The sequence below is a fragment of the Heterodontus francisci genome, chromosome 30, assembly GCF_036365525.1.
Source record: "Heterodontus francisci isolate sHetFra1 chromosome 30, sHetFra1.hap1, whole genome shotgun sequence".
NCBI classification, from domain to species: domain Eukaryota; kingdom Metazoa; phylum Chordata; class Chondrichthyes; order Heterodontiformes; family Heterodontidae; genus Heterodontus; species Heterodontus francisci.
In genome coordinates, this window is record NC_090400.1 from 64970642 (window position 1) to 64982997 (window position 12356).

A 12356-nucleotide genomic window follows, 5' to 3' on the forward strand; every position below is an offset into this window, starting at 1 on the left:
ACAGTTTCTCTCTATCTACTCTGTCCAGATCCCTCATGATTTTGAATACCTCTATCAAATCACCTCTCAGCCATCTCTTCTCCAAGGAAAACAGTCCTAACTTCTCCAATCTATCTTCATAACTGAAATTCCTCATTCCTGGAACCATTCTTGTGAATCTTTTATGTACTCTCTCCAATGTCCCCACGTCTTTCCTCAAGTGCGGCGTCCAGAACTGGACACAAATTCTCCAGCTGAGGCCGAACTAGTGTCTTATACAAGTTCAATGTAACTTTCTTGCTCTTGTACTCTATGTCCCTATTAATGAAGCCCAGGCTACTGTATGCTTTATGAACTGCTTTCTCAACCTGTCCTGCCACCTTCAATGACTTATGCACATATACACTGTTACGACCAGGTGAAAAAGCAGTCTAGGGGTCCCTTTCAGCCTTCACCTGGTCTTATGTGACAGGGTTTTATTTTTAAACACACTTTTTAGCTCCCCTCGGTGAATCTTTGTTCACCGCTTTCCAATTATAGGCAAAGACCAGGACAAACAGGCTTTCTTAGGTTTAAAGAAGAAAGGTGAAAACTTAAACTCCAATTCGGTTGATGCCTACGGATACATGACACCCCCACGCTAGCATGCATATGCGATACACACATGCTAATAGAGGCAGAAAAGAGACGAAAAATTAAAGTGGAAAGGTTTGAGGCAATATCTGAAGAGTTGTTGTTACCGTTCTTCGAGCTCACTGTAGAGTCTGTGATTGCAGGTTGGCCTTGTTTTGGGACCCAGTATTCTTTTTAAACATTGTTCACTGTAGGAGACTTTTCCCTCTTGGAGTTCATATATCTTCAGTGGGTTTTTGGAGTTCTGTGAGAAAGAGATGGGAGCAGACAGGAGGTCTTCTTCAGTACAGGAGCAGACAGCTTTCTGCCAGTTCAAACACTGTCTCTACAATTTAAAACTCCCCAAGTTGGCCAGCAGGCTAGTCACACGACTGACTGGTTTGACCAGGTCTGTTCTGTGTATTGTATGGGAGCAGGGGATAGCTCCTTTGTTCCAACTCTGTCTGTTAATATGCAAAAATGTCTTTCCAGCCAGGGGGACTGGCAATAAAGGCCTGCTCCCCGCCCCGAACCCGACGGGACCCGACAACATGTGTCGGGTCGGGTCAGGCCGCTCTTCCAGGTCCGGCCTTCGGGCTGTGGTCGGGCCGGGTCTGGGTCGGACACTCCCAGCAAGGTAAGTGTTCAAAGTTAAAAACTTACCTGAGCTGCGAGTCCAGGACGCCAAGCAGGGAAACTAAGTCTGCACAGTGAGCATGTGAGCGTCTCTGTGACATCATCATGCTCACACTGCAGCTTCTGGCAGATTAGGAGTTGGAAGGTAAGTGAAGGGAACATTGCAGTGGTCGGGTCGGGTCGGGCTCGGGGGGAAGATGGAGGGACTTGGGCCGGGTCGGGCTCGGGTCCTATGTGGTTCTGTTGGGTTCAGGTCGGGTTTTATTTTTTGACTTGAGTGAGTCTTTACCTGGCAACCCCGTGTAACAGTCCTTCTCTTCTTCCCAGCAACAATTTGAAATTCTATGTCCATGTGGTGAAATTAATGTGCCTCATTCTTGGCAGGTGGGGGGCCTGTATGACAACATGAGGACTCTCTGCTCCTGCACCCCCTTTAGAATTGTACCCTTTCTTTTTATATTGTCTCTTCATGTTCTTCCTACCAAAATGAATCACTTCACATTTCACTGCATTGAACTTCATCTGCCACCAGTCTGCCCATTCCACCATCTTGTCTATGTCCTTTTGAAGTTCCACACTATCCTCCTCACAGTTCACAATGCTTCCAAGTTTTGTATCATCCTCAGACTTTGAAATTGTGCCCTGTAAACCAAGGTCTAGATCATTAATATCTTCTTTGGCCTCCTTATCTCGAGAGACAATGGATAAGCGCCTGGAGGTGGTCAGTGGTTTGTGAAGCAGCGCCTGGAGTGGCTATAAAGGCCAATTCTAGAGTGACAGGCTCTTCCACAGGTGCTGCAGAGAAATTTGTTTGTCGGGGCTGTTACACAGTTGGTTCTCCCCTTGCGCCTCTGTCTTTTTTCCTGCCAACTACTAAGTCTCTTCGACTCGCCACACTTTAGCCCCGTCTTTATGGCTGCCCGCCAGCTCTGGCGAACGCTGGCAACTGACTCCCACGACTTGTGATCAATGTCACAGGATTTCATGTCGCGTTTGCAGACGTCTTTAAAGCGGAGACATGGACGGCCGGTGGGTCTGATACCAGTGGCGAGCTCGCTGTACAATGTGTCTTTGGGGATCCTGCCATCTTCCATGCAGCTCACATGGCCAAGCCATCTCAAGCGCCGCTGACTCAGTAGTGTGTATAAGCTGGGGATGTTGGCCGCCTCGAGGACTTCTGTGTTGGAGATACGGTCCTGCCACCTGATGCCAAGTAGTCTCCAGAGGCAGCAAAGATGGAATGAATTGAGACGTCGCTCTTGGCTGACATACGTTGTCCAGGCCTCGCTGCCATAGAGCAAAGTACTGAGGACACAGGCTTGATACACTCGGACTTTTGTGTTCCGTGTCAGTGCGCCATTTTCCCACACTCTCTAGATCATTAATATGTATCAGGAAAAGCAAGGGTCCTAGCACTGACATAAGAACGTAGGTACATACAAATTAGGAGCAGGAGTAGGCTATTCGGCCCATTGAGCCTGCTCCAACATTCAACAAGATCATGTCTGATCTGATTGTAACCTCAACTCCATATTCCCGCCTACCCTCGATAACCTTTCACCCCCTTGCTTATCAAAAATCTATCTACCTTTGCCTTAAAAATATTCAAAGAATCTGCTTCCACCCCCTTTCGTGGAAGAAAGTTCCAAAGACTCAAGACCCTCTGAAAGAAATAATTTCTCCTCATCTCTGTTTTAAATGGATGACCCTTTATTTTTAAATAGTAACCCCTAGTTCTAGATTCTCGCACAAGCGGAAATATCCTTTCCACATCCACTGATCCTTGGGGACCTCCACTACAAAGCTTCCTCCAGCCTGAGAAACATCTATTAACCACTACTCTTCGGTTTTTTTTATTCATTCATGGGATGTGGGCGACGCTGGCCAGGCCAGCATTTATTGCCCATCCCTAATTGCCCTCGAGAAGGTGGTGGTGAGCTGCCTTCTTGAAACGCTGCAGTCCATTTGGGGTAGGTATACCCACAGTGCTGTTAGGAAGGGAGTTCCAGGATTTTGACCCAGCGACAGTGAAGGAACGGCAATATAGTTCCAAGTCAGGATGGTGTGTGACGTGGAGGGGAACTTGCAGGCGGTGGTGTTCCCATGTATTTGCTGCCCTTGTCCTTCTAGTTGGTAGAGGTCGCGGGTTTGGAAGGTGCTGTCTAAGGAGCCTTGGTGCATTGCTGCAGTGCATCTTGTAGATGGTACACACTGCTCCCATTGTGCGTCGGTGGTGGAGGGAGTGAATGTTTGTAGATGGGGTGCCAAGCAAGCGGGCTGCTTTGTCCTGGATGGTGTCGAGCTTCTTGAGTGTTGTTGGAGCTGCACCCATCCAGGCAAGTGGACAGTATTCCATCACACTCCTGACTTGTGCCTTGTAGATGGTGGACAGGCTTTGGGGAGTCAGGAGGTGAGTTACTTGCCTGCTTCTGACCTGTTCTTGCAGCCACGGTATTTATATGGCTACTCCAGTTCAGTTTCTGGTCAATGGTAACCTCTAGGATGTTGATAGTGGGGGATTCAGCGATGGTAAAGCCGTTGAATGTCAAGGGGAGATGGCTAGATTCTCTCTTGTTGGAGATGGTCATTGCCTGGCACTTGTTTCCTGTCACTCTGCCAATTCCGCATCCATGTTGCTACCGTCTTTTTTATTCGATTAGCTATAACCTTGCTCACAAGTCTGTTGTGTTACACTGTATCAAACGTCTTTCGAAAGTCCATGTACACCACATCAACTGCATTGCCTTCATCAACCCTCTCTGTTATCTCCTCAAAAAACTCCAGCAAGTTAGTTAAACATGATTTTCCCGTAAGAAATCTACATTAGCTTTCTTTAATTAACCCGCATTTGTCCATGTGACTATGAATTTTGTCCTGAATTATTCTTTCTAGAGGTTTCGCCACCACCGAAGTTAAACTGACTGGCCTGTAGTTGCTGGGCTTATCTTGTCAGGCAAACCCCCACCTGCCAAGACTGAGGCACACATTATTTCACCACATGAACAATTAAACTTAAAATTGCAAGCCCCGACTGGAAAGACATTTGCGTAGTAACAGACAGTGTTGGAATAAGGGACAAAGGACCATGCCCTGACCCGTTCAACCAACAATGGACTTTTGATTACCAGATGTTGAAGGTGGGGGAGCTAGCATTCCAGGTTGACTGCTAAGATAGCAGAATCCACAAACACAGAAGAAATGGTCAGACCAGTTTTAGTCACATGACTAGCTGGCTGTTGGAATTTGAACTTCCAACAGCATTTGAACTCAGAGTGCCGTGTGCTCCTGGAACTGAAGCAGAACTGTCTGCCTGCTCCCATCTCCTTCCCACGGAACTGAATCTTGTGAAAACACGTGAACCTCAGAGAGAAAAGTCTCCTACGTGAACAAAGTTTAAGCAGAATACTGGAATTACCTACAAAAGGACTATACCGTGAGCTTGAAGCACAGTAACAAGATATTGGCTCAAACTGCTCTACTTTTTCTTTTCTTCTCTTTTCTGTCCCTATCTGCATGTGTATATCGTGTGTGCATGCTAGCTTGGGCACGTCGTATATCCATAGGCGTCGACCATATGAGAGTTTAAGTCTAAGTTTTAATAAATGTCACTTTTCTCCTTTAATCCTGAGAAAACCTGGTGTGTTGGTTTCTTTGCCTTATAATTGGAAAGATGTGAACAAGGATTCACAAAGGGGGAGCTCAAAACACAGTGTGTTTAAAATTAATTTCTGTTATAATAAGACCAGGTGAAGATAGTAACAGACCTCTAGATACCTTTCTCACCTGGTCTTAACAATCTTTACACCCTTTTTTGAACAAAGGTGTAACGTTTGCTATTCTCCAGTCCTTTGGCACCACCCCCGAGTCTAAGGAAGAGTGAAAAATTATGACCTGTGCCACTGTGATTTCCACCCTCACTTCCCTCAGTATCCTTGGATGCATCTCATCCGTTCCTGGTGCTTTATCCACTTTAAGTACAGACAGCTTGTCTAATGTGTCCTCCTTATCAATTTTAAACCCCTCCAGTGTCTGAATTATCTCCTCTTTCACCATTGCCTGGGTTGCATCTTCATCCTTGGTAAAGACAGATACAAAGTATTCATTTAATCCCCGAGTTGTGCCCTCTGCCTCCATGCTTAAATCCCCTTTATGGTCCCTAATTGTCCCCATTCCTCCTTTTACCACCCTTTTATGATTTATATGTCTATAGAAAACTTTGGGATTCCCTTTAATGTTAGCTCCCAGTCTCTTTTCATACACTCTCTTTGCTTCTATTATTTGCTTTTTCACTTCCCCTCTGGACCTTTTATATTCAGCCTGGTTCTCAATAGTATTTTCAACCTGGCATCTGTCATAAGTACACTTTTTCTTCTTTATCTTAATCTCTACATCTTTTGTCTTCCAGGGAGCTCTGGATTTGTTTGCCCTACTTTTCCCCTTCGAGGGAACATACCTTGACTGTGCCCGAACTACCTCTTCTTTGAAGATAGCCCATTGTTTAACTACTGTTTTTCCTGTCAGCTTTTGACTCCAATTTATTCAGCCCAGCTCCGTTTTTACCCCATTGAAGTTGGCCTTCCCCCAGTTAATTATTCTTATTCTGGATTGTTCTTTGTCCTTTTCCATAGTCAGCCTAAACCTTATGATACGATGATCACTGTTCCCTAAATGTTCTCCTACTGATTACCTGATCCACTCGGCCCACCTCATTCCCAAGAACTAGGTCTAACAGTGCCTCCTTTCTTGTTGGATGAGCAACATACAGCTGGAGAAAATTTTCCTGAACACACTCCAGGAACTCTTGCCCCTCACTTCCCTTTACAGTACTACTGTCCCAGTCTATGTTTGGATAATTAAAGTCCCCCATTGTAACCACCCTATAATTTTTGCAACTGTCTGTAATTTCCTTGCAATTTTGTTCCTCCATGTCCTTCTCACTAGCTGGTGGCCGGTAGACAACATCGAGCAATGTAACTGTACCTTTTTTGTTCCTGACCACCTCCAGGCGCTTATCCATTGTCTCTCCAGCTAAGGAGGCCAAAGAAGAAGAAAAAAAGACAAATTGTTTCTGTCCTTGACCCCTCTGGGACATCCTTTTTCGCCTTGACCTCTGCAATGCTCTCTTTAATTAATTAATACCTCCATCCCTCCCCCCTTTATTTCCCTTTCCTATTTTTCCTGAACACCTTATATCCAGGAACATTTAACACCCAGTCCTGCCCTTCTTTGAGCCAGGTCTCTGTTGTAACCACAACATCATATTTCCACATGGCAATCTGCACCTGTACCTCACCAGTCTTATTAACCACACATACATGCACATTAATCCTGATTCAGACTTTATCACTTTCTCCCTTACTCTGATCCCACCTAATAACTTACTATTCCCTACTCTCGTGCTATCAATCTCCCCCAGAATTCTGTGCACCTTGGTATTCCCCTCTGATACTTGCTCCTGGTTCCCACACCCCTGACAAGTTACCAGTTTTGCTTCACTCCAATCTGAGTTCCCTCTCAGGTTCCCATCCCCCTGACAATTTAGTTTAAACCCTCCCCAATAGCACTATCCAATCTCCCTGCGAGGCTTTTCATCCCAGTCCTGCTAAGATGCAACCCGTCCACCTTGTACAGGTCCCACTGCCCCAGAACCGGTGCCAATATCTCAGAAATCTGATGCCCTCCCTCCTACACCAGTTCTCCAGCCACGTGTTCAATCGCTCAATTCTCCTATTCTTATGCTCACTTGCAAGTGGGACTGGCAGTAATCCTGAGATTACTGCTTTTGAGGTCCTGCTTTTCAATCACCTTCCTAGCTCCCTAAAATCTGCTTTCAGGACCTCAACCCCCTTCTTCTCTATGTCATTGGTACCAATGTGGACCATGACCTCTGGCTGTTTACCATCCCCCAGAAGAATGTCCTGCAACCGCTCCATGACATCCTTAACCCTGGCACCAGGGAGGCAACACACCATCCTAGAGTCACATTTACTGTTGCAGAAACGCCTGTCTGTTTCCCTAACTAACGAATCCCCATTATCACTGCAGCTGTTCCACTCTTCTTCCTACCCTCCTGTGCAGCTGAGACACCTGTGGTGCCACAAACCTGGCTCTGACTGCACTCCTCTGAGGAACCATCACCCTCACCGGTACCCAAAGTGGAAAAGCGATTAGCACGTGAGATCATATCAGGAGATTCCTGCACAACCTGCCTGGTTCTCTTAGACTGGCTGGCAGTCACCCATTCCCTTGCTGCCTGCATGCTCCTAACCTGTGGTGTGACCACCTCCCTAAACATGCTATTCACGTAGTCCTCCACCTCGCAGATGCACAACAGAGACTCCAGCTGACGCTCGAGTTCCGAAACCTGGAGCTCAAGTTTATGCAGCCAGTGACACTTCCTGCAGATGTGTTTCTCTAGGACACATGGTACGTCCATGACTTTCCACATGCCACAGGATGCACATTCCATTCAGCCGAGCTGCCCTACCATACCTTCACTTTACAGACTGTTTATTCTAAGTAGAATAGCTTAACAGGTACTCACCAGCCAGCTCTTTCCACTGCACCGAAGCAAGAACCAAATACTGGAGGGTTAAAAAAGTAGAAAAATGGAGTACCTCCTCTCCCCTTCACTGAACTTGCCACTCACCAAACCCGAATCTCCACACTCAGCTTGCAATCTGCACACCGTCTTAGTGCAGTCTATCCCAAGTCTGTCCCTGGTCTGTCTCTGGTCTTACTGATGTCTGTCCCGGGACTGAGCGCAGTCTGTCCTGTCCTAACTCCTCTGCCCACACAGTCACACAAAGAGACTTTAACCCGTTCCTACCTGAGATGGATGCTGACTGTCAGGTACCTGTCGATTGCTACAGCCAGGAGGCTGAAGATTGAGCTCTGGGTCAGGACCAGGACGAAGCAGGCGAGGAAGAGGCAGCCGTGGAAGCAGGTCAGCAATCCGACACTGATGGTGATAGCGAAGGGGATGGCGAACGCCCCGACCGCGATGTCAGCCACAGCCAGAGAGACCAAGAAATAGTTAGTGGCCGTTTTGAGGTTGTTGTTGGTGGCCACAGCCCAGCAAACCAGCACATTGCCCAGGATGGCCAACACGGCCATCAGCAGCTCCAGCGCGATGTATGGCTGGTTAACCTCCATGTCCCAGAGCGGCTCAGCGCCCAGTGTCCCCGGAGCCGGCCATCGGGGACCCCGGAGCTCGATACCCGGGACCCAGCTCCAATTCTCCCTCCCTCACTCTGTCTCCTTCTCTCCCTCCCTTCCTCCTCCGCCTCAATCCCTCTCTCCCTCCCTCCCACTCCCCCACTCCCTCTCTCACTCTCACTCCCTGCCTCTCCCTCTCATTCCCTCACTCTCCCTCCCTCACTCCCTCTCCCTCTCAAACCTGTCTGTTTCACTCCCTCTCCCTCTCGCTCCTCTTGGCCTCTTTTCTGTCACTTTTACCTTTTCTCTTCCTCCTTTCTCCGTGCTTTCTGTATTTTTTTTCTGTATCACTCTATTTCTCACATTTGAGTTTGTTTCTCTGAATATCTATCTCCTTTTCTTCTCTCTGTTTGTCAGTATTCTTCCCCTTGTATTTCTCTGTCGCTGTCTCACTTTTCTTTCTTTTCTATACCAGATGTGTCAGTTTCCGATCCCACAACTCCGACACGTCTTATTCTGCCCCGGCAGAGAGCGTCTGAAAACCACATGAGGGAGTGTCACCAAGTATCAAAGAACACCACCTTCTTCCCATTAGGGAGTGTCTTCAAATTGCTGAGAAATCGCACCTTGCTATTAGGGCACATGTCCAAATTACACAGAAGTCTGCCCTGTCACACTGAACAGTACAGAAACAGAGGTTACGAAACGAACAGGCCATTCGGCCCAACCTCTCTGTGTCAGCATTTAACCTCCCTTCACCCACCTACACAATCTAATGACCAGCTCATAGGCTAACAGCAATTCCCAGTTAGCCACTGTCTCAAGATATGAGTGAAGAAACAATGCTGTACCTAATTCGGGAGTGGCTACAAATCAAGGGAAAGAAATGGATTTGCACTATATCTGTCTACACATGGAGGCCATGAGGCTGTAGGGAAGGTGGATCAGAGATAGATGGCGTCCACTGAAGAAGAAAGGAACAGAACATGACTATCTAACCGTTCATTTCAGTCAGTCACAGAGCACTGTACAGAGTCACACTGCACTGTGAAAAGTCTCACTGCATCCTACAGAGTAATAGTGTACTGTGCAGTGTAATACTGCACTGTACAGAGTCACACTGCATGGTACAGAGTCACACTGCACTGTGCAAAGTCTCAATGCATCCTACAGTGTAATACTGCACTGTACAGAGTCACACTGCATGGTACAGAGTCATACTGCACTGTGCAAAGTCTCACTGCATTCTCCAGAGTAATAGTGCACTGTGCAGTGTAATACTGCACTGTATAGAGTCACACTGCACTGTGAAAAGTCTCACTGCATCCTACAGAGTAATAGTGTACTGTGCAGTGTAATACTGCACTGTACAGAGTCACACTGCATGGTACAGAGTCACACTGCACTGTGAAAAGTCTCAATGCATCCTACAGAGTAATAGTGCACTGTGCAGTGTAATACTGCACTGTACAGAGTCACACTGCATGGTACAGAGTCACACTGCACTGTGCAAAGTCTCAATGCATCCTACAGAGTAATACTGCACTGTGCAGTGTAATACTGCACTGTACAGAGTCACACTGCATGGTACAGAGTCACACTGCACTGTGCAAAGTCTCAATGCATTCTACAGAGTAATACTGCACTGTGCAGTGTAATACTGCACTGTACAGAGTCACACTGCACGGTGCAGGGTAAAATTGCATACAGGGTGCCACTGCACTGTACAGAGTCACATTACCTGTATCGTCAAACTGCACTTTTTTTATTATTCATTCATGGGATGTGGGCATCGCTAGCCAGGCCAGCATTTATTGCCCATCCCTAATTGCCCTTGAGAAGGTGGTGGTGAGCTGCCTTCTTGAACCGCTGCAGTCCATGTGGGGTAGGTACACCCACAGTGCTGTTAGGAAGGGGGTTCCAGGTTTTTGACCCTGCTCCTATGTTCCTATGTGTGTGGCTTGGAGGGGAACTTACAAGTGGTGGTGTTCCCATTCATCTGCTGCCCTTGTCCTTCTAGTTGGTAGAGGTCACAGGTTTGGATAGTGCTGTTGTAGGAAGCTTGGCGAATTGCTGCGATGTATGTTGTAGATGGTACACACTGCTGCCACTGTGTGTCGGTGGTGGAGGGAGTGAATGTTTGTGGATGGGGTGCCAATCAAACGGGCTGCTTTGTCCTGGATGGTGTCGAGCTTCTTGAGTGTTGTTGGAGCTGCACCCATCCAGGCAAGTGGAGAGTATTCCATCACACCCCTGACTTGTGCCTTGTAGATGGTGGACAGGCTTTGGGGAGTCAGAAGGTGAGTTACTCACTGCAGGATTCCTCGCCTCTGACCTGCTCCTGTAGCCACAGTATTTATATGTCTGGTCCAGTTAAATTGCTGGTCAGTGATAACCCCGGATGTTGATAGTGGGGGATTCAGCGATGGTAATGCCATTGAATGTCAAGGGGAGATGGTTAGATCTCTCTTGTTGGAGATGGTCATTGCCTGGCATTTGTGTGGCGCGAATGTTACTTGCCACTTATCAGCCAAGCTTGAATGTCAAGGTCTTGCTGCAAGTGGATATGGACTGCTTCAGTATCTATGGAGTCACGAATGATACTGAACACTGCAATCAGCAAACATCCCCACTTCTGACATTATGATGCTGGGAATGTCATGGACGAAGCAGCTGAAGATGGTTAGGCCTGAGGAATTCCTGCAGTGATGTCCTGGGACTGAGATGATTGACCTCCAATAACCACAAACATCTTCCACTGTGCTCGGTATGACTCCAACCAGCGGAGAGTTTTAATCCGCATTCCCATTGACCAATTTTGCTAGGGCTCCTTGGTGGCTGGGATGGATCATCCACTCGGCACTTCTGGCTGAAGATGGATGCAAATGCTTCAGCCTTGTCTTTTGCACTGATGTGCTGGGCTCCCCCATCATTGAGGATGGGGATATTTGTGGAACCTCCTCCTCCAGTTAGTTGTTTAATTGTCCACCACCATTCACGGCTGGATGTGTCAGAAGTTTGATTTGATTCACTGGCTGTGGGATCACTCTGTCTATCGCATGCTAATTCTGCTGTTTAGCATGCATGTAGTCCTGTGTTGTAGCTTCGCCAGGTTCACAACTCATTTTTATGAATGCCTGCTGCTGCTCCTGGCATGCCCTCCTGCACTCTTCATTGAACCAGGGTTGATCTCCTGGCTTGACGGTAATGGTAGAGTGGGGGATATGCGGAGCTATGAGGTTACAGATTGTGGTTGAGTACAATTCTGCTGCTGTTGAGGGCCCACAGCGCCTCATGGATGCCCAGTTTTGAGCTGCTAGATCTTTTCTGAATTTATCCCATTTAGCACAGTGATAGTGGCGCACAACACGATGGTGGGTATCCTCAATGTGAAGTCGGGACTTCATCTCCACAAGGATTGTGCAGTGGTCACTCCTACCAATACTGTCATGGACAAATGCATCCGCAACAAGTAAATTGATGAGGACGAGGTCAAGCATGTTCTTCCTTCTTGTTGGTTAACTCACCGCCTACCACAGGCCCAGTTTGGCTGCAATGTCCTTCAGAACTCAGCCAGCTCGGTCAGTAGTGGTGCTACTGAGCCACTCTTGGGCATTGAAGTCCCCCACACAGAGTACATTCTGTGTCCTTGCTACCCTCAGTGCTTCTTCTAATTGGTGTTCAACATGGAGAAGAACTGATTCATCAATTGAGGGGAGGGTGGTCGGTGGTAATCAGCAGGAGGTTTCCTTGCCCATGTTTGACATGATGCCATGAGACTTCATGGGGTCCAGAGTCAATGTTGAGGACTCCCACCGCAACTCCCTCCCGACTGTATACCACTGTCCCGCCACCTCTGGTGATGCAGAAGTCTGGGACTTTGGCTGTTAAGGTCTGTTGCTTGACTAGTCTGTGGGACAGCACACCCAATTTTGGCACAAGTCCCCAGATGTTAGTGAGGAGGACTTTGC

The 12356-nt window shown here is 47.5% G+C and overlaps 1 protein-coding gene across 2 annotated transcripts in view; it reads right to left on the reverse strand.

The window, feature by feature from the left end:
* The window catches only part of adora2b (adenosine A2b receptor), a 48684-nt gene extending 39769 nt beyond the window's left edge, over positions 1-8915 (reverse strand). For both annotated transcript variants that reach the window (XM_068010872.1, XM_068010871.1), the window contains exon 1: positions 8057-8915. In XM_068010872.1, coding sequence (XP_067866973.1) covers positions 8057-8382 — 326 coding nt within the window. In that variant the 5' untranslated portion in view covers positions 8383-8915. The remainder of the gene's footprint in view (positions 1-8056) is intronic.
* Between the last annotated feature and the right edge of the window lie 3441 nt (positions 8916-12356).